The sequence below is a fragment of the Pelecanus crispus genome, chromosome 8 (genome assembly GCF_030463565.1).
Source record: "Pelecanus crispus isolate bPelCri1 chromosome 8, bPelCri1.pri, whole genome shotgun sequence".
Taxonomy (NCBI): domain Eukaryota; kingdom Metazoa; phylum Chordata; class Aves; order Pelecaniformes; family Pelecanidae; genus Pelecanus; species Pelecanus crispus.
In genome coordinates, this window is record NC_134650.1 from 21,920,187 (window position 1) to 21,942,484 (window position 22,298).

The 22,298-nt window shown below is 54.7% G+C and overlaps 2 protein-coding genes across 2 annotated transcripts; both read right to left on the minus strand.

The window, feature by feature from the left end:
- Positions 1-1,939: 1,939 nt before the first annotated feature.
- LOC142594211 (protocadherin alpha-2-like) lies at positions 1,940-5,509 on the minus strand. The gene is made up of 3 exons (XM_075715695.1): positions 3,014-5,509; positions 2,057-2,145; positions 1,940-2,003 (listed from the first exon to the last, which is right to left on the minus strand). Exons 1-3 carry the CDS (start codon positions 5,507-5,509, stop codon positions 1,940-1,942), a joined length of 2,649 nt encoding a protein of 882 aa, XP_075571810.1.
- A 10,666-nt stretch (positions 5,510-16,175) lies between these two features.
- Positions 16,176-20,229, minus strand: LOC142594212 (protocadherin alpha-3-like; the record flags this gene model as incomplete). Its single annotated transcript, XM_075715696.1, has 3 exons — positions 16,176-16,187; positions 16,894-19,335; positions 20,197-20,229. Coding segments are annotated over 3 exons (2,487 nt in total), but the record flags the coding sequence as incomplete, so codon positions are not given.
- Positions 20,230-22,298: the final 2,069 nt, after the last annotated feature.

Genomic DNA, 22,298 nt, shown 5'->3' on the forward strand with positions numbered 1-22,298 from the left:
TGCGCCACGGGAAATGGCATCTCCACAGCTAATCAGATATTCTCCAGTCCTTCCCCAATGACACAGGCCGTGTTCTACCCAGCGTCTCCATTTCCCTTAGGCAAGACTCTCCCCCGCTCAAGGTCACCCTCCCCACGACATATGCCCAGGCCTTACTTGGTGCCACTCCGAGAATCGCTGCCAAAATACCCAGACATTGCTCAACCCCAACAACAGGCCCACGTCTAAACCCCACTCTGAGCATGACCCAGGCCTTTGAACATCCTCACCTTCCCTCAAGATTTGCACAAAGAACAGATAGAAGGCTGCAAAGCCACACAGCATCTGGCAGGCTCTTCCCAGCTGCGTGAACTTCACCTGTACTCTTTTTGCCTTTTCAGCAATCTCAGGTGGAAACGCCACAGAGCTCCACATGAGAGTTCTTAAGGATTCTCTCATTAGACAGAATCAGACAGTTGTCATCTGTGACAACTCAGATCCCACTCTGCACAGATTTTATTCTTGGACAGAACCACACCAAATGCTGAAGTGCAAGCGCACTCACCATATCAACCAGGTGCGAAAATTTGTACTATGGAAAAAGAGAGTTGGGCTGCTCCGAGGGGTTTGGCCTGTGTGTGCATGTAACCAAATGAGTAAAGCATGACAAGGGGACACAGCATCTCTACTGAGGCCAGCTGTGCAAGTGCACAAGTAGGGGAAGGCAAGAGCACAAAGATTACACCCACCTCATCACATGCCCTTACAAACCCTGCCTGAGGAGGACAAAGGAACCACCATGGCAACATCAACGGCTGTGGAAACTACTATAGATGCCCACCACTACACAGCAACAGCAGATTGAAGCACCACCCTCCCACAACACCCTTCCCAAAACAGGAGTCAAAAGGTTCATTCAACGGTATTCAGCAGTCTGCATCTCACACCATCTTACCAGCACATTCCCTACATCAGACAGGCAGCAGCACAAGGGACTGTCTCTGGATGGAGATATTCGTAACCTCAGAGGACTTTGTGGGCATTTCAATACCACACGCAATCTCAAGATCAGGAAGGCCTCCAACTCCAGACCCCTGGGAGCCTGGAAAACAATCCTGGGCAAGAACACGCCGTGCCCTCCCTGCCTCATGCTTTCCTCTAGGCATCCTCCATTCCCCACTCTGCAACACGCGTTCTCATGACAAGCACACAGCTCGCATTCCTGTCTTACAACGTGGCACATGGTCTTCCCAAGGATTTCCAGTTCCCCCAGACAAGGCTTCCCACTGCCCAACGTCACCCTTCCCATCAGGACATGGCCAGGCCCTGCTCGGTGCCACCGCCACATTCACCTCTGCGACATGCCACAGTTTCCTTTCCCACCTCAGGGCTCACTCCAGCTTTTGCAGACCCGCCCCAGCAAAGACAGCACCATAAAGACACGTACAGGCGGCATATCATATAGACCATGTCCCGCTGACTCTCTACTCTTTCTAAAGGTGATCTCAGAACAGCTCTAAATGGCAAGGGCAGCGATTTCATGCTGTGAGAGAACAACCCATATGCTGACAAGCACCCCACTGTAATGGATTATATTGATTCTGTAGGAGAATTCAGGTTTGGGATTTTGTTAACAGGGTTTGTTTGCTTGTTTAGTTGTGTGTTTGTTGGATTTTTTGGTGAAAAGAAGGTTTCCAGGGCTTTTGTAAGGGTGTGGCTGCTGATGCAAATATTCAAAGACCATCATAACAGGCCAGTAGGTATCATGCCGCTTCCCTGGCCAGGAACACAAGTCCACAACCATTCCCATCAATGAGAGCACCACAAAAACCACACAGACAGGGTCATATACACCGTGTTCAGCAGACTCTCTGTAGTTGACCCTTCATGTTTTGCAATGCTTCAGCTATCTCAGATGGAAATGTTACACACCTGGGAGCTCTGCTACACATCTGAAATGTTACACGTCTAGTTGTAGAGATGCTGTCAGGATATCTCTAATGGCAATGGGCACTGGTTTCCTTCTGTGAGAGAACAACCCAAATGCTGATGAGCGCAGCACTGTAATGGATGATACCGAGTGTACAGGACAATTTTGGGGTTTTTTGAAAAGAAGTTTTCTGGGACTTCCATGAGGCTGTCAATGCTCATACAAGTATTGAAAGGCTATTGAAACAGGCCAGCATACACCATATCACATCACTTCTCCAGCCTGGTACGGAAGTCTATATGATGGTTTGGGGGGTGGCAGGAAAAGAAAAAGAAAATTCCCGTTTCTGACACCTGCCTTGGGTCACACTCCTCTCCCTGAACGCCTTACACTACTAACTATGGTTACAACATCCATGGAAAAAGAACACGGGAAAAGTCTGCAACGTCTCCCCTGATTAACTCTGCTGGGCAAATAAAAATGGAGAAATTACACCACGGGGAGAGAAAGTCCCAATTGTCACCTTCCATCACATCTTTTGCAAAGGAGAATCACAGAGCAGGAGGACGGAGATTTGGACAACAAGCCACATCCAATACCAGCACGGTCAGCAGTCAGCAACGGTAATAAGGCAGGAAACAGTGCCTGGGGAGAGGGGAGGGGCGGGACACACGACTGTGTCACCACCACAGCCCGCGTGTCTTGCAGTTCTTCATCAGTCTCGAGTGGAAATGCTACACACCAGGAAGGGAGAGCATCTGCAAAGCCCATGTCGTGGCATCCCTCATCCCAATCGGCAGTGATTTGATTCTAGGGGAGAACAACTCACACCCAGAACAGCAAACCTCAGCTGCGGGCGGTAACTGCTGCTGGGTGCGGCGATACCTTTACTTCTCCCCCGCGAAGCAAGAGCCGACGGGCTCCGGCAAGGGCGCGAAGGCGGATGCAAAGGTCCCAGTAACACCCTTAAGCACCCGCCAAGCACCCACCGCCCGCAGGCCCCGGCGCCGGAGCCCGGCTCACGCCAGCGCCTGCCCACGGCGCGGGCGACAAGGGCGACAAGGGGGAAGGGGCGACAAGGGCGAGAGAGGGAGGGCCACTGACCGTGTCCAGGAGAGCGGGCGGCTCCGGCTGCGTCTCCTTCGCCGCGGGGCCGGGCGGCGGCGGGAAGTTGGGGCTGAAAACCATCAGGTCGCTCTTGCCCGCGCCGTCCGCCACGCACAGGCTCCGGCTCTGGCGCTGCGAGTACGACCAGCTCCCCACCTCGCTGGCGCACACCAGCGTCGCCGGCCCGGGCCCCGACAGCACGGCCGCCCGCGGCGCCCACCGCGACGCCCCGTACAGCACCACCGCCAGCAGGAACAGGCTCGACACCGCGCAGATGGCCACCACCAGCCACACGTTCGTCGTCGCCGTCGCCGTCGCCGCCGCCGCCGCCGCGCCGCCCTCCGCGCCCGCCCCCGGCCGCAGCCCCGCCCCCGACGAGGACGAGGACGAGGACGAGGACGAGGACGAGCCCGCGGCCGCCAGCGCCGCCTCGGCGCCCTCCACCAGCGACACGCTCAGCGTGGCCGTGGCCGAGCGCGACGGCTCCCCGTGGTCCCGCACCACGATCACCAGCCTCTGCCGCGGGCCGTCCGCCTCCTCCAGCGCCCGCGCCGTGCTCACCTCGCCGCTGTACAGCCCCACGCGGAACGGGCCCTTCCCCCGCGGCTCCCACAGCTCGTAGCGCAGCCACGCGTTGTAGCCCGAGTCCGCGTCCACCGCGCGGATCTTCGCCACCACCTGCCCCGCCGGCGCCCCCCACGCCGCCCACGCCCACAACGCCCCCGAGCCCGGCCCCGACGCCGCCTCGCCCGCGGACCCGGGCCCCGGCCCGCCGCCGGCAGGCGGGAGCAGCGCCGGCGCGTTGTCGTTCTCGTCCACCACGAACAGCTGCACCGTGGCGTTGCCGCACAGCGGCGGCTCCCCCGCGTCCACCGCCCGCACCTCGAACTGCAGCACCTGCAGCTCCTCGTAGTCCAACGGCTGCAGCGCCCACAGCCGCCCGCTCTCCGCGTCCACCGACACGTAGCTCGACGCCGGGCGCCACCCCGCGCCCACAGCCGCGCCCCCGACGCCGCCCTCCGCCACCGAGTAGCTCACGCGACCGTTGCCCGCCTCGTCCGGGTCCCGCGCCCACAGCCGCGCCAGCTCCGCGCCCGCCGCGTTGTTCTCCCGCGCCAGCACCGTGTACACGGCCTGCGCGAACACCGGCGCGTTGTCGTTCACGTCCGACACCGGCACCCGCACCCCGCGGCTGGCGCGCAGCGGCGGCGCCCCGCCGTCCTCCGCCCGCACCTCCACCTCGTACTCCGGCACCCGCTCCCGGTCCAGCGCCTCCCGCAGCACCAGCGAGTACGAGCCCGCGAACGTCGCCACCAGCCCGAACGGCGCCGCCGGCCACACCGCGCAGCGCACCCGCCCGTTCGCCCCCGAGTCCCGGTCCGACACGCTCAGCAGCGCCACCACCGTCCCCACCGCCGCGTCCTCCGGCACCGGCACCGACAGCGACGTCACCCACACCTCCGGCGCGTTGTCGTTCACGTCCACCACCTCCACCACCACCTTGCAGTGACCCGCTAACGGAGGGGAGCCTTTGTCTCTTGCTTCTATTGTAATCTCGTAACTATCCATTTCTTCGTAGTCTAATTTCCCTTGAAGTCTGATTTCTCCTTTGTTTTCGTCGATAGTGAACATTTCTTTTACTTGAGCAGCGACACGCCTACTAAATAAATATATAATATCACTATTGAGCGCTTCATCCAAATCCGTGGCACTGAGTTTGATTAACAGAGTCCCGCGCTCTGAACCCTCTAAGACTTTCACTTTATACACCGACTGGTTGAACTGGGGCGCGTTGTCGTTGGCATCCAGCACCGAGATCACCAGCTCCATCGTGCCCATCAGGGGCGGACGGCCCCCGTCACTCGCCGTCAACACCAACCGGTGCACAGGCACTGTCTCGCGGTCCAGCGGTTTCATTAGAACAAGAGCCAAAGACGCGCTCTCATCATCATTCCCCTGATGTTCGAGACTGAAGTGCTCGGTGGGGCTGAGTGTATAGGAGAGCTGCGCGTTGGCTCCGATATCTGCATCCGATGCCCCCTCCAGCGGGAACCGAGAACCCGGCAGCGACGATTCCGCCATGGTAAAGGATTCTTTGCTCACGGGGAAGAGCGGGGCATTGTCATTGATGTCGGTGACCTCCAGCTCCACGTGGAAGACGCGCAGCGGCCGCTCCACCAGCACCTCCAGGCGCAGGGCGCACGGCGCGCTCTTCCCGCACAGCTCCTCCCGGTCCAGCCGCGAGCTCACCACCAGCGCCCCGCTCGCCCCGCTCACCTCCACGCTCGCCCGCCGGCCCTGCGCCGCCAGCTGCAGCCGCCGCGCCTCCGGCTCGCCCGCCTCCAGGCCCAGGTCCTGCGCCAGCCGGCCCACCACCGTCCCGGCCTTGGCTTCCTCCGGCACCGAGTAGCGCACCTGCCCGCCGCCCAGCGCCCAGGCCGCCTGCAGCACCAGCACCCGCACCACGGGCCCCCAGCACACGCACATCGCCATCGCCGCCGCCGCCGCCGCCCGCCCGGGCCCCGCACGGCTCCCCGCCGCCGCCCGGACGCACCGGCTCTCCTGCCCGCCCCGCGCCGCCCCCCCGCGCTCACAGCCGGGCTCTCCGCCGCACCGGGGCGGAGCCGCCTCGCCGCTCCGCCGCCGTTTCTGAGCCTGCAGCGACACCGTGTGCTGCTCCGCCGCCTCACACGCTCCCCACCATCGCCCGCGCCTCCGGCCCCGCGCTGGTCATCTCCTCTGCCGTCTCTTCCTCCCTCCCTCTCTTCCTTCCTTTCTTTCCTTCCTTCCTCCCTTCCTTCCTTACTCCGCTTTCTTTTTCTGCTTTTTTCCCCTGCTTTTTTCTTTTTCCTTCCTTGTTTGCTCTCTCCTTCGCCCTTTCTCTTTCTTCTTGTCTCCTCCTTTCTTCCTTCAATTCTCTCTTTTTATTCGTTTCTCTCGTTCTTCTCTTCTTTCCTACTGTTTTTCTTTTTGTTTTTTTCTTCTCTTACTTTCTTGGCTTTCTTGTCTTCCCTTTCCAACTTCCTTCTGCTTTCTTGTCTTTCCCCCTCTCTTTCTTCTTTCTTCTCTGCCTTTTTTTTCTTTCTCCTTTTCGTTCTTGCCCTGCCGTACACTACCCTTGCCTCCCCTTTACCTTCTCTTTCCGTCCTTCTCTCTTCTTTACCCGCGCTGGCAGTTCACCACTCGCCTCCGGCGCCGCGGCACAGACCATCAAAGGCGGAGCCATCAGCGCTAATCACGGCGCAACAGCGCCGGAGCGCGGTACTCCAACCAAGGCGGAGGCACTTAGGGACCAACGCCGTTCAGCGTTTAGAGGTACGGTCAGTGCGTGCTGGTCATCTCCTTTACGGTTCCTTTCTTTCTTCTCTTTGTCATCTTCCTTCCTTCCTTCCTTCCTTCCTTCCTTCCTTAATTACTGCCTTGCTTCATTCCTTCCTAGCATCTTTCTTTTTTCCTTTCTCTTCCTCTCTCCTTCTTTCTTTCCTCCTTTCTCTCCCTCCCCTCTTTCTGTATACGGCAATAGTGTTGGTGCATGCTAGTCAACTCGTTTATGATCTCTTCCTTTCCTCTCTTCTTTCTATTACTTGCTTCGTTCTTCTTTGCTTTTCTTCCTCACAAGTGTTTGTTCCTTCCTTCAATTCTTTTCCCTCTTTCCCCTTGTCTTCTCTCTCCTGCCTCCCCCACCCCCCTTCTCTTCTTCTTCTCTCTTTGCCTCTGCTTTGTCTCCTTAAGCAATGTATTTTCTATATGATTACATCACTCTCATCATCGAGCACAGACAGGCCCTCTGGCAAGAGCTGACGCCTTCCATCCATGCAGACAGGGAACAAACTTAGTGCTTTCCTCCTGTTTATGCAACACAGACAAACTGCCCCTTCACCTCCCCTTCCCTCCCCTTCTGGAAGAAGACCACACTCTTCAGCCCCCATCCTCTCAAGAACAGAATCCACCACCCTCTGAAACATGAGCCCAAGCCCCAGGTACTTCAACATCTGTGCAAAAAGGCTCCAATGAGTACAAACAACACAGGGGAGTCTTTCATTCGGGGACTCAAACCCATCACTGCCCAGCACACCAATCCTCCAAGGCAGCTGAAAAAGCATGAGGCCACCACAGCTCCCGAGCACTCTTTGCATACCCCCATGAAGACCTATTCTTCCGGCCTCATTTTCCACCTGCATGATGAATGTCAAGCTCTTGCTTCTCCTTTCAGGCAGGCATGCTCTGCCAGAACAACACAGCAAGAACCTCCATACACAGGGGCATTGGTCCCCACGGAACACCTCTCACTCTTTAGCTTGATCCACCCAGCAAAAGCCACAAAGTTAACACCGTGGCATCTTCACTGAGAATATCCCCTCCATGCCCAACACATCCACTCCAAGAAAGCCATTAGGGTCCCTCCTCCATCCGTGGTTGCTGCCTCCTGTTCACGCTGTCTTTGGAAGCAGCAAGAAAAGAATGACAGCAGGCAGTGATGCTTTTCTGGTCTAATCACAGAATCATAGAATATCTCAAGGTGGAAGGGACCCATAAGGATCATCGAGTCCAGCTCCCAATCCAGTCAACACTCAGTCAATCCAAGATGAAGATGTCACGACTAAACAAGAACAACAGCACATCTGTCTCTCAAACTCATCTTCTTTAAGTATGCAACTTACCCGTAGCATCAGTGGTTGCTTCTTCAGAAAAGAAACATTTTCAGGGGAAGGGAATTGGTTCTAAGGGACGTTTTCCCTATAACATTATCAGAGATTTCTGGGGGAGGTGGACCAAAAAAAATGACCCACATTCTGCAAAAGCCTTGAATCACTGGACAGTGCACAGTACCCCCTTATGCACTTCTATCACAGGGGAAGCAGGAGGGAGACCTGAAAGATAAGGACATTCTCTCAACATCAACCTCATCTCAGGAGACTGGAAAAAACATCCCCCACACTGATGGCCAACTGCCTGAAACTCTGCCACCCGACAGCTGCCAAAATTCAGCAGTCTGCATCTCATCCACTGTTACCAACACATTGCCAATGTGAGAGAAGAAAAAGAAAAAAGGCGGAAGTTTTTGGTAAGACGAGAGAAGAAAACCAGAGGATCCCATTTGCTGTACTGAAACGCAAGATTTGCCAACTTCTTGAATACAGAGAGCACTTCTTCCACTCCCTAGCAAGACTAAGAGCAGAGAGGTAACCAAGGAGCAGTTCAGAGAAGGCTGGCCAAATTTGATTGAAATCTGGAAAAGCTTTGGTTTGACCAACACCATTCCCCATCAAAAGCAAGCGATCAAAGGTGTGTATGGCAAATGTCTCCTCATCTGACACAAATAGCATGGAGAACAACAGGGCGCGAGGGTATGCTGTACTTCTGGAGGTCCTGAGAGGATCCCAGGCAAGGAACCCTGTGTGCTGTGCAACTTCCCAAAGTTTTCTGCTCGAATCTTCTATCCCAAGCCCTGGGAAATGAGACGTCCAGCTAAGCAGACATTCTCCAGTTCTTCACCAGTGACACAGTCCATGTTCTACACAGCATCTCCAGCTCCTCAGGGAAGACTCTTCCCCACTCAATGTCACCCTCCCCACGATGGATGCCCCAAGCCCTACTCTGTGCCGCTTGGAGGATTGCTGCCACGGTACCCAGACAGTTCTCCGCCACAACAGCATGCCCCAGCAATAAAACCCACACTGAGCATGACCCAGGCCTTTGCACATCCTCACCTTCCCTCACAAATGGCACAAAGAACATATGGAGGCACACAAAGCCACACAGCATCTGGCAGGCTCTTCCCAGCTGCGTGAACTTCACCCTGAATGTTTTTGGCTTTTCAGCAATCTCAGATGGAAACACCACAGAGCTGCACAGAAGAGTTTTTAAGGATTCTGTGATTAGAGCTGTGACAGCTCTGACCCCACTGTGCATGGATCTTATTCTTGGACAGAACCACAACAAATGCTGAAGCGCAAGAACACTCATGATGTCACCTGGGCGGGAGAATTTGTACCATAGAAAACCGGAGCTGGTCTGCTCTGGAGGATTTGGCATGTACGTGCACTTTTCTGAGTAAAGCATGACAAAGGGACACAGCATCTCTACCGAGGCCAGCTGTACAAGTGCACAAGTGCGCAAGTAGGGGAAATCAAGCACACAGAGATTACACCCACCTGCTCATCACATCCCCTTACACATCCCACCTGAAGAGGAGCAAGGAACCATCATGGCAACATCAACAGATGTGGAAGCTACTATGGATGCCCACCACCACACAAGGACAAGCAGGTTGAAGCACTACCACCCTCCCACAACACCTTTCTCAAAACAAGCGGGAAATGATTAATCAGACAGCATTCAGCAGTCTGCATCTCATCTCCTCTTACCAATACATTTCCTACAGCAATCAGGCAGCAGCACAAGGGACTGTCTCTGGATGGAGATATTCGTAACCTCAAAGGACTTTGTGGACATTCTATTGCCATGTAACTATCTCAAGATCCAGAAGGCCTCCAACTCCAAGCCCTTGGGAGCCTGGGAAAAGATCCTGCGAAAGAACACTTTGTGCCCATACGGCCTCACGCTTTCCTCTAGGCATCCTCCATTCCCCACTCTGGGACATGTATTCTCCAGAAAAGAACATCATGTCCCATTCTTGCCTTCTTATGACATGGCACATGGTCTTCCCAAGGACTTCCAGTTCCCTCAGACAAGGCTTCCCACTGCCCAATGTCACCCTTCCCATCAGGACATGGCCAGGCCCTGCTCGGTGCCACTGCCACATTCACCTCCATGAACATGCCACAGTTTCCTTTCAGTCCAGCTTTTGCAGACTCTTCCATCAATGACAGAACCATAAAAAAACATACAGATGGATGGTATCACATAGATGGTGTCCAGCAGACTCTGTCTGTGTTGCAATGCTTCAGCATCTCCATGCAAAACCCTTCATGTTTTGCAATGCTTCAGCAATCTCAGAGGGAAACCTTACACACCTGGGAGCAATACGATTTCCAGAGATGATCACAGAATCATAGAGTTATGTTGGAAAAGACCCTTGAGACTATCGAGTCCAACTGTTAACCTAACACTGCCGAGTCCAACACTAAACCACATCCCTAAGCACTACGTCTTTTACATACCTCCAGGGATGGTGACTCAGCCACTTCCCTGGGCAGCCTGTTCCAATGCTTGACAACCCTCTCCATGAAGGAATTTTTCCTAATATCCAGTCTGAACCTCCCCTGGCTCAACTTGAGGTTGTTTCCTCTTGTCCTATTGCTTGCTACTTGGGAAAAGAAACCAACATCCACCTTGTTAAAAACCTCCTTTCAGGTAGTTGTAGAGAGCGATGAGGCCCCCCTCAGCTTCTTTTCTCCAGACCAAACAACCCTAGTTCCCTCAGATGCTCCTCATAAGTCTTGTTCTCCAGTCCCTTCACCAGCTTCCTTGTTCTTCTTTGGACATGCTCCAGCACATCAATGTCTGTCTTGTAGTGAGGGGCCCAAAACTGAACACAGTATTTGAGGTGCAGTCTCACCACTGCCGAGTACAAAGGAATGATCACTTCCCTAGTCTTGCTGGACATACTCTTTCTGATACAAGCCACAATGCTATTGGCCTTCTTGGCCACCTGGGCACACTGCCAGCTCATATTGAGCGGCTGTTGACCAACACTCCCAGGTCCTTTTCCTCCGGGCAGCTTTCCAGACACTCTTCCCCAAGCCTGTGGCATTGCATGGCATTGTTATGACCCAGGTGCAGGATCCGGCACTTAGCCTTGTTGAATCTCATACAGTTGGCCTCGGCCCATCGATCCAGCCTGTCTAGATCCCTCTGCAGAGCCTTTCTACCCTCAAGCAGACCAACACTCCCACCCAACTTGGTGTTGTCCTGCAAACTTCCTGAGGGTGCCCTCAATCCTCCAATACCAAGACCTGGGGAAGACCACTTGTGACCAGCCGCCAGCTGGGTTTAACTCCATTCACCACAACACTTCAGGCCCGGCCATCCAGACAGTTTTTTACTGGGCAAACAGTACACCCGTCCAAGCCACAAGCAGCCAGCTTCTGCAGGAGAATGCTGTGGGAAATGGTGTCCAAGGCTTTACTAAAGTCCAGGTAAACAACGTCCACAGCCTTTCCCTCATCCACTAAGAGGGTCATCTTGTCACAGAAGGAGATCAGGTTAGTCAAGCAGGACCTGCCTTTCACAAATCCATGATGTCGGGACAGCTCTCATGGCAATGGGCATTGATTTCATGTTGTGAGAGAGCAACCCAAATGCTGACGAGCACAGCACTGTAATGGATGGTATCTAATGTGTAGGACAATTTGGGGATGGGGTTTTTTTGGTTCAAAAGAAGGTTTACAGGGACTCTTTAAGGTTGTCATTGCTGATCCAAATATTGAAAGAACATCAAAACAGGCCAGTGTACGTCATGACACTTCACTGGCCAGGAATGCAGTCCACATCTGGGGGAAATGGGGAGCAGGAAAAGAAATTTCCCATTTCTACCACCTGCCTTGCATCACACTCCTCTCCCTGAACACTTTATACTACAAACTACAGCAACAACATTCTTGGGGGGGGGAGGGGAACGGAACTAGGAAAAGTCCATATTGCATTCCCTACTTTCATAATAAGTCTGGTGGTAGAACCAACATGGAGAAATTACACCACGGGGAGGGAAACCCCTGAACTCCTAAGTGTCACCTTCCATCATGTCTCTTTTGGAGGAGATTCAAAGAGGAGGAGGACAGAGTTTTGAACAAGAAACCACATCTCATACAAGCACAGTCAACAACAGTAATAAGGCAGGAAATAGAGCCTGGGTGGGGGACTGCTGCCACCACAGCCCGCATGTCTTGCAGTCTTCATCAATCTCAAGTGGAAATGCTACACACCAGGAAGGGAGAGCATCTGCAAAGCCAATGTCGTGGCATCTCTCATCACAATCGGCAGTGATTTTATTCTACAGGAGAACAACTCGCACCCAAAACTGCAAACCTCAGCTGGGAGAATGAAGTACTGCCCACCGTAGGAGAAGATCAGGTTAGAGATGATCTAAGGAACGTGAATGTGCACAAGTCCATGGGACCTGATGAGATGCATAGAGTCATAGAATCATGGAATGATTTGGGTTGGAAGGGATCTTTAGAGATCATCTAGCCCAAACCCCCTGCAGTGACCAGGGACATCTTTAACTAGATCACGTTGCTCAGAGCCCCATCCAGCCTGACCTTGAATGTTTCTAGGGATGGGGCCTCCACTACCTCTCTGGGCAACCTGTTCCAGTGCTTCACCACCCTCATTGTAAAAAATTTCTTCCTTATGTCTAGTCTAAATCTACCTTCCTTTACTTTAAATCCATTATTCCTTGTCCTGTCATAACAGGCCTTGCTAAAAAGATTGCACCCATCCTTCCTATAGGCCCCCTTAAAGTACTGAAAAGGCCGCAATAAGGTCTCCCCACAGACTTCTCTTCTCCAGGCTGAACAACTCCAACTCTCTCAGCCTGGCCTCGTAGGAAAGGTGCTCCAGCCCTCAGATCATTTTTGTGGCACTCCTCTGGACCCACTCCAACAGGTCCATGTCCTTCTTGTGCTGAGGGCTCCAGAGCTGGACGCAGTACTCCAGATGAGGTCTCACCAGAGTAGAGTAGAGGGGCAGAATCACCTCCCTCGACCTGCTGGCCACGCTTCTTTTGATGCAGCCCAGGATTCGGTTGGCTTTCTGGGCTGCAAGTGCACATTGCCAGCTCACGTCCAGCTTTTCATCTACCAGTACCCCCAAGTCCTTCTCCACAGGGCTGCTCTCAATCCACTCATCCCCCAGCCTGTATCAATACCGGGGGTTGCCCTGTCCCAGGTGCAGGACCTTGCACTTGGCCTTGTTGAACCTCATGAGATTCACACAGGCCCACCTCTCCAGCTTTTCCAGGTCCCTTGGGAAGACGTCTCATCCTTCTGCCATGTCAAGCACACCACTCAGCTTGGTGTCATCTGCAAACTTGCCGAGGGTCCTGAGGGAACTGGCAGGTCATAGAATAGAATCATAGAATCGTTTAGGTTGGAAAAGACCTTTAAGACCATCAAGTCCAACCATCAGCCTAACACTACCAAGTCCACCACTAAACCAATTAAAGGTAAACTAATAATTACTTTCATGTTTCCTGGCTCGGTGGCTGGATTATTTTTTAATGAAAGTAAAACTAGGAATCATTGAGGTTGGAAAGGACCTCTAAGGTCATCAGTCCAACCATCAACCCAAAAACAAGCTTTGAGATCACTAAAAAGTGCACCGTACTCCGTTATGTACTTCTACAACAAGGGAAGCAAGAGGGAGACCTGAAAGCTAAGGACATTCTGTCAATGTCAGCCTCAGCTCAGGAGACTGCAAAAGCCATCTCCTACACTGATGGCCAACCACCCCAACATCTGCAACCTTACAGCTGCCAAAGTTCAGCAGTCTGCTTCTCATCCAGTATTACCAACACATTGCCAATGAGAGAGAAATAAAAAACAAAAGGGTGGGAGTGTTTGCTAAGAGGAGAGAAGAAAACCAAAGGAACCCATGCCACTGTATTGAAAAGCAAGGTTTGCCAACATTTGGATACAGAGAGCACTTCTTCCCCTGCCTAGCAAGAATAAGCAGAAAGATAACCAAGGAGACGTTCAGAGAAGGCTGGCAGCACGATCCAAAGTTGTAGAAGTTTCTGGTTTAGCAAAAACATTCCACCTCAAAAAGAAGTGATTACGGGCATGTAGGTCAGATGACTTACCAAGCAGTCATGCCACAAAGAACAACAGTGCCCTAAGATATGCAGAACTTTGGGAGGTCCTGAGAGGATCCTGGGCATGTCGCACTGGGTGCTACGATTCTTCTCAAGGTTTTCTACTGGAATCCTCTAACCCATGCCCTGGGAAACAGGGTCCCCAGCTAAGCGAACATTCTCCAGTCCTTGCCCAATGACACAGGTCGTGTTCTACCCAGCGTCTCCATTTCCCTTAGGCAAGACCCTCCCCCGCTCAAAGTCACCCTCCCCACGACATATGCCCAGGCCTTACTTGGTGCCACTCCGAGAATCGCTGCCAAAATACCCAGACATTGCTCAACCCCAACAACAGGCCCACGTCTAAACCCCACTCTGAGCATGACCCAGGCCTTTGAACATCCTCACCTTCCCTCACAAATGGCACAAAGAACATATGGAGGCACGCAAAGCCACACGGTGTCTGGCAGGCTCTTCCCAGCTGCGTGAACTTCACCCTGAATGTTTTTGGCTTTTCAGCAATCTCAGGTGGAAACGCCACAGAGCTGCACTCTTAAGGATTCTGTGATTACAGCTGTGACAGCTCAGATCCCACTCTGCACAGATTTTATTCTTGGACAGAACCACACCAAATGCTGAAGTGCAAGCGCACTCACCATATCAACCAGGTGGGGAATTTCTGTCACAGAAGCCCAAGCTGGGCAGCAGTGCAGGGTTTGGGCTGTACACGCACACATCAGTGAGCCATGCGTGACAAGGGGACACAGCATCTCTACTGAGGCCAGCTGTGCAAGTGCACAAGTAGGGGAAGGCAAGAGCACAAAGATTACGCCCACCTCATCACATGCCCTTACAAACCCTGCCTGAGGAGGACAAAGGAACCACCATGGCAACATCAACGGCTGTGGAAACTACTATAGATGCCCACCACTACACAGCAACAGCAGATTGAAGCACCACCCTCCCACAACACCCTTCCCAAAACAGGAGTCAAAAGGTTCATTCAACGGTATTCAGCAGTCTGCATCTCACACCATCTTACCAGCACATTCCCTACATCAGACAGGCAGCAGCACAAGGGACTGTCTCTGGATGGAGATATTCGTAACCTCAGAGGACTTTGTGGGCATTTCAATACCACACGCAATCTCAAGATCAGGAAGGCCTCCAACTCCAGACCCCTGGGAGCCTGGAAAACAATCCTGGGCAAGAACACGCCGTGCCCTCCCTGCCTCATGCTTTCCTCTAGGCATCCTCCATTCCCCACTCTGCAACACGCGTTCTCATGACAAGCACACAGCTCGCATTCCTGTCTTACAACGTGGCACATGGTCTTCCCAAGGATTTCCAGTTCCCCCAGACAAGGCTTCCCACTGCCCAACGTCACCCTTCCCATCAGGACATGGCCAGGCCCTGCTCGGTGCCACCGCCACATTCACCTCTGCGACATGCCACAGTTTCCTTTCCCACCTCAGGGCTCACTCCAGCTTTTGCAGACCCGCCCCAGCAAAGACAGCACCATAAAGACACGTACAGGCGGCATATCATATAGACCATGTCCCGCTGACTCTCTACTCTTTCTAAAGGTGATCTCAGAACAGCTCTAAATGGCAAGGGCAGCGATTTCATGCTGTGAGAGAACAACCCATATGCTGACAAGCACCCCACTGTAATGGATTATATTGATTCTGTAGGAGAATTCAGGTTTGGGATTTTGTTAACAGGGTTTGTTTGCTTGTTTAGTTGTGTGTTTGTTGGATTTTTTGGTGAAAAGAAGGTTTCCAGGGCTTTTGTAAGGGTGTGGCTGCTGATGCAAATATTCAAAGACCATCATAACAGGCCAGTAGGTATCATGCCGCTTCCCTGGCCAGGAACACAAGTCCACAACCATTCCCATCAATGAGAGCACCACAAAAACCACACAGACAGGGTCATATACACCGTGTTCAGCAGACTCTCTGTAGTTGACCCTTCATGTTTTGCAATGCTTCAGCTATCTCAGATGGAAATGTTACACACCTGGGAGCTCTGCTACACATCTGAAATGTTACACGTCTAGTTGTAGAGATGCTGTCAGGATATCTCTAATGGCAATGGGCACTGGTTTCCTTCTGTGAGAGAACAACCCAAATGCTGATGAGCGCAGCACTGTAATGGATGATACCGAGTGTACAGGACAATTTTGGGGTTTTTTGAAAAGAAGTTTTCTGGGACTTCCATGAGGCTGTCAATGCTCATACAAGTATTGAAAGGCTATTGAAACAGGCCAGCATACACCATATCACATCACTTCTCCAGCCTGGTACGGAAGTCTATATGATGGTTTGGGGGGTGGCAGGAAAAGAAAAAGAAAATTCCCATTTCTGACACCTGCCTTGGGTCACACTCCTCTCCCTGAACGCCTTACACTACTAACTATGGTTACAACATCCATGGAAAAAGAACACGGGAAAAGTCTGCAACGTCTCCCCTGATTAACTCTGCTGGGCAAATAAAAATGGAGAAATTACACCACGGGGAGAGAAAGTCCCAACTGTCACCTTCCATCACATCTTTTGCAAAGGAGAATCACAGAGCAGGAGGACGGAGATTTGGACAACAAGCCACATCCAATACCAGCACGGTCAGCAGTCAGCAACGGTAATAAGGCAGGAAACAGTGCCTGGGGAGAGGGGAGGGGCGGGACACACGACTGTGTCACCACCACAGCCCGCGTGTCTTGCAGTTCTTCATCAGTCTCGAGTGGAAATGCTACACACCAGGAAGGGAGAGCATCTGCAAAGCCCATGTCGTGGCATCCCTCATCCCAATCGGCAGTGATTTGATTCTAGGGGAGAACAACTCACACCCAGAACAGCAAACCTCAGCTGCGGGCGGTAACTGCTGCTGGGTGCGGCGATACCTTTACTTCTCCCCCGCGAAGCAAGAGCCGACGGGCTCCGGCAAGGGCGCGAAGGCGGATGCAAAGGTCCCAGTAACACCCTTAAGCACCCGCCAAGCACCCACCGCCCGCAGGCCCCGGCGCCGGAGCCCGGCTCACGCCAGCGCCTGCCCACGGCGCGGGCGACAAGGGCGACAAGGGGGAAGGGGCGACAAGGGCGAGAGAGGGAGGGCCACTGACCGTGTCCAGGAGAGCGGGCGGCTCCGGCTGCGTCTCCTTCGCCGCGGGGCCGGGCGGCGGCGGGAAGTTGGGGCTGAAAACCATCAGGTCGCTCTTGCCCGCGCCGTCCGCCACGCACAGGCTCCGGCTCTGGCGCTGCGAGTACGACCAGCTCCCCACCTCGCTGGCGCACACCAGCGTCGCCGGCCCGGGCCCCGACAGCACGGCCGCCCGCGGCGCCCACCGCGACGCCCCGTACAGCACCACCGCCAGCAGGAACAGGCTCGACACCGCGCAGATGGCCACCACCAGCCACACGTTCGCCGTCGCCGTCGCCGCCGCCGCGCCGCCCTCCGCGCCCGCCCCCGGCCGCAGCCCCGCCCCCGACGAGGACGAGGACGAGGACGAGGACGAGGACGAGCCCGCGGCCGCCAGCGCCGCCTCGGCGCCCTCCACCAGCGACACGCTCAGCGTGGCCGTGGCCGAGCGCGACGGCTCCCCGTGGTCCCGCACCACGATCACCAGCCTCTGCCGCGGGCCGTCCGCCTCCTCCAGCGCCCGCGCCGTGCTCACCTCGCCGCTGTACAGCCCCACGCGGAACGGGCCCTTCCCCCGCGGCTCCCACAGCTCGTAGCGCAGCCACGCGTTGTAGCCCGAGTCCGCGTCCACCGCGCGGATCTTCGCCACCACCTGCCCCGCCGGCGCCCCCCACGCCGCCCACGCCCACAACGCCCCCGAGCCCGGCCCCGACGCCGCCTCGCCCGCGGACCCGGGCCCCGGCCCGCCGCCGGCAGGCGGGAGCAGCGCCGGCGCGTTGTCGTTCTCGTCCACCACGAACAGCTGCACCGTGGCGTTGCCGCACAGCGGCGGCTCCCCCGCGTCCACCGCCCGCACCTCGAACTGCAGCACCTGCAGCTCCTCGTAGTCCAACGGCTGCAGCGCCCACAGCCGCCCGCTCTCCGCGTCCACCGACACGTAGCTCGACGCCGGGCGCCACCCCGCGCCCACAGCCGCGCCCCCGACGCCGCCCTCCGCCACCGAGTAGCTCACGCGACCGTTGCCCGCCTCGTCCGGGTCCCGCGCCCACAGCCGCGCCAGCTCCGCGCCCGCCGCGTTGTTCTCCCGCGCCAGCACCGTGTACACGGCCTGCGCGAACGCCGGCGCGTTGTCGTTCACGTCCGACACCGGCACCCGCACCCCGCGGCTGGCGCGCAGCGGCGGCGCCCCGCCGTCCTCCGCCCGCACCTCCACCTCGTACTCCGGCACCCGCTCCCGGTCCAGCGCCTCCCGCAGCACCAGCGAGTACGAGCCCGCGAACGTCGCCACCAGCCCGAACGGCGCCGCCGGCCACACCGCGCAGCGCACCCGCCCGTTCGCCCCCGAGTCCCGGTCCGACACGCTCAGCAGCGCCACCACCGTCCCCACCGCCGCGTCCTCCGGCACCGGCACCGACAGCGACGTCACCCACACCTCCGGCGCGTTGTCGTTCACGTCCACCACCTCCACCACCACCTTGCAGTGACCCGACAGCGGTGGGTTTCCCTGATCCGCCGCATCCACTTGCAGGCGATAGAGACCAACGTCCTCATAGTCTAAGTCACCCCTGACACGGATCTCGCCGCTATTTCTGTCGATCCCGAAAACGTCTCTTCCATCCTGAGGGAACAAGTGCTGGAGAGAATACGATATATTCCTGTTCGTCCCCTCATCCAAATCCGTGGCGCTTACTCTGATCACTAAAGTGCCGCGCTCCGTATTTTCCGGCAGCTGCACTTTATACACCGACTGGTTGAACTGGGGCGCGTTGTCGTTGGCATCCAGCACCGAGATCACCAGCTCCATCGTGCCCGTCAGGGGCGGACGGCCCCCGTCACTCGCCGTCAACACCAACCGGTGCACAGGCACCGTCTCGCGGTCCAGCGGTTTCGCGAGCACCAGGAATAAGAACTCAACGTCCTCCTCGGCCTTTTGTAAATCCAGACGGAAATGCTCGGTGGGGCTGAGTGTATAGGAGAGCTGCGCGTTGGCTCCGATATCTGCATCCGATGCCCCCTCCAGCGGGAACCGAGAACCCGGCAGCGACGATTCCGCGATGCTGAGGTTTTTCCGGGCGGCGGGGAAGAGCGGGGCGTTGTCGTTGATGTCGGTGACCTCCAGCTCCACGTGGAAGACGCGCAGCGGCCGCTCCACCAGCACCTCCAGGCGCAGGGCGCACGGCGCGCTCTTCCCGCACAGCTCCTCCCGGTCCAGCCGCGAGCTCACCACCAGCGCCCCGCTCGCCCCGCTCACCTCCACGCTCGCCCGCCGGCCCTGCGCCGCCAGCCGCAGCCGCCGCGCCTCCGGCTCGCCCGCCTCCAGGCCCAGGTCCTGCGCCAGCCGGCCCACCACCGTCCCGGCCTTGGCTTCCTCCGGCACCGAGTAGCGCACCTGCCCGCCGCCCAGCGCCCAGGCCGCCTGCAGCACCAGCACCCGCACCACGGGCCCCCAGTACTCCTGCGGTCGTCCACAAATGCCCATCGCAGTCAGCGATTCCGCCTTTTCCCCACCGTGTCGTTACGGATCTGTCTGTCGAAACGGTTTTCGCTGTGCACTGCAACGGTTTTCTCAGGGGCTGCACATCCTTTTCTCTGCTGCTCTTTGTCTCATCTGCATTCTTTTTTTATGTGCACCGGAAGGTCTTTCCCCGCCCTTCACCTGCTTTTATCATACGTTTATTAGGTCCTAGCGGCATCATGTGGCAATCCGCACGAATTGCCTGTTACGGTTCTCTGGAAATAGCACTGGTTTGCTTCATCTTTGCCATTTTCCATTCCACGCACTTCAATTCTTTCTCACTTTGTTGCCGGATATTCATCCCCAGCACTTTCAGGAAACTGGTTTAGAAGTGCGTAAGATTTTTCCGCATCTTCTTCGTAGAGCACCCTTCTGCCAGTTTGCCTGAAACACGGTGCTTTTCGCTAATTGCAACTAATTTTGAGGTCTGTATTTTTTTCTTCGGTTAAAAGAGACATTAAGTGCCATCGATTTTTTAATTCTTCTCGGAGACGCTTTATTTTGTTTTGGACTGGTGTTTATTTTCACCTCTACTCATCTTAATTTGTAGTACCTCTTATCAGTTCATGCGGCTGAAAACTAATTTTTCACGCTTGTTTTCCTAGTGAAATGGTCTTGCCATAAATTATATCGAACATATTTTTCAGTTAATGGGACAGGCCCCAAGATTACCCTTATTGGGGTTCCTCTATTAGAAACACTGAGGTTTAATTGAAGTGTTTCCGAAAATATGCACGTTCCACATGCAGTTCTATACATTTCTTGCAATAAAAATATAACTAGAAGTGTTTTGTAACCAGGCCCCCGGTGTGAGGGCGTTCACACGCTGGTGCTATGAGCAAGTCTTGTAAGGATTGAGGGCAGAAGGAAAAGGGAAAACCGGGAGACAGATCCCCTTCTCGCGGTGGCTGGGTTCCCCTCCACAGCGTCCCTCTGAGGGAACAGGAGGGTCAAGCGGTTCGGCGATAACTCCTTCACAAGAGATACTCCCTGTTACCCATCAGCTGTGCTGACAGCGCAAGTGACCACCCTGCTATGAAACGCTGAGTGAAAAGGGGACACAGAAGGAGAGCAGACTCTGAGAAACGCAGGTTACTCCACATTTGCCTCTACTCGGAGCCGAGGGGTACACGAGAGGGCAGAAGTGAGAGGAGATGCAGTCAACACGCGTGGCGACTCCAGTCCCTTGGGAGGAAGCAGAAGAGAGCCTTGCCGTGGGCAAGGTCATTCCTTTAAAGGAGACAAGGCTGAGTTTTTCCGCTGTGCTCTCCACTCCGTGCTTGCTTTCTGCCGGAGGTTCGTTGGTATCGCAGGTTACTGGAATAAATGTTACTGTCCCCCGCCCCGGCAAAGCCGGGTGCGCGGCTTTGGGGGGGATTTTCGACCACCGTTTGAAGCTTCAGGGCAAAATCCGCCGCCTGCCCACACAGCTCTTGTCCGCCCTCGTTCGCATTCACCATCACCTGCCCCGGGCCCCCGCAGACAGCCGGGCTGCGGCACACCGGCCCCACGGCCACCGCAGGGAACTAAGGTTGAGAGCCACTTCCGCCATTACCTCTGCATCTCATGTACACAGACCACAGTTCAAAAGACTATTGAACACGAGTGTGCCTACTGACCTTTCTGTATTCCTGCCCGACTGATCTCCGCAGCACCGCCGGTTCATGGGGAAATCCGCCGCTGAAGGCAGTCAGGCTTTCCGTGGAGAGCAATGATGTCTTGATTCCAGATCCGTCCCTAACGCCATTTTTGTATGGCCTATGCCATCAAAACGCAAAGACGAACTCTTCTTCCTACTGCGTCTTTGTAACTTACCTGCATTTCCTTATCCCGACTAGTGACAGGGTTTTGTCCCCGAGGAAGGCATTCAGACAGATCACGTTTCATATCCCAAATACTTGTGGAAGTTCAGCCTTTGAAGACGAAGAGTGTTTTTTCCCTCCAGCACTGCTCTCGAGCGGAGCAGCCCACGGGAAATAGCAAAAGAGACCTCTAGCAGACACTGCTGCTGCTGGGGACCTTGACTTATTAAACCCATTAGCACATCCTTATCGCATTCATAACACCCACACAGGTTTTGTAATTCTCTTCCATTGTTTAGGTCTACACACGAATTTTCTGCAGCCTCACACTGTCATTACTATAGACCACAGGTAAACACACAGAGACGAATCTATCCTATCAAGTAGAACAGCATTTGTTAACTTTTTTCCGGGTGCAGGTGACAGAATTGATCTTTTTGATAAGAGGACCGACGAGTAAGATTCTACAAGGCATGATTTTTGCCAAGTTAATCTGGAGACACGTTCCTGACCTCTGAGTTTTGTGGGGTTTTCTGGCAGTTCCTTTTAATTCGTGTAGCAGAAGGAAATAAAGGTTTGGGTAGAGATCACTGTCTTGACTCGTGGATAGGAAGAGATGCCAGGACAGATCTTCTATCAAACAAATTCATCACACTCACTCCATGCGAGTCCAGGATGAGAGATGTTTAGGCAGGATAGGTTTGGGTATGTTTTCCCTACTTATCTGCTTGCTAAGTTAATCCACTTACCTGGAATAAATAGATCTTCTCTGGAGGAATATTTCATGCCATTTTCATAGGGATGAACAATAAGAGTACCGTTTTATTTTCAAGTATCTTAGAGCCATGCTAGGGTCTAAGTTAAGCTTGCTGTAAAATGTAGTAGGATGTTTTGAGCCAGTAAAACAGCTGTTAATGAGATGACAAGCACTGATGTTGAGAATAGAGGAGATGATGTCCCTTTTCCTGTAGTCTGAACACTTGTCTGCATCATTTCTACATCCACCAAGCAGTAGCTGGAATAAATGGTCCCACAACGCCAGAGATCTGAGCTTAGCTAGGAATAAATGTA

Coding starts and splice junctions, on each gene's coding strand:
- LOC142594211 (XM_075715695.1), bottom strand. CDS start 5,509: ATGGCGATGTGCGTGTGCTGGGGGCCCGTGGTGCGGGTGCTGGTGCTG. Junction 2,146..3,013: donor CGCCCGCTCTCCTGGACACG/GTCAGTGGCCCT, acceptor CTGTTTCAATAG/CCTTTCAATACTTGTATGAG. Junction 2,004..2,056: donor AAAATTGTCCTGTACACTCG/GTATCATCCATT, acceptor GTTCTCTCACAG/AAGGAAACCAGTGCCCATTG.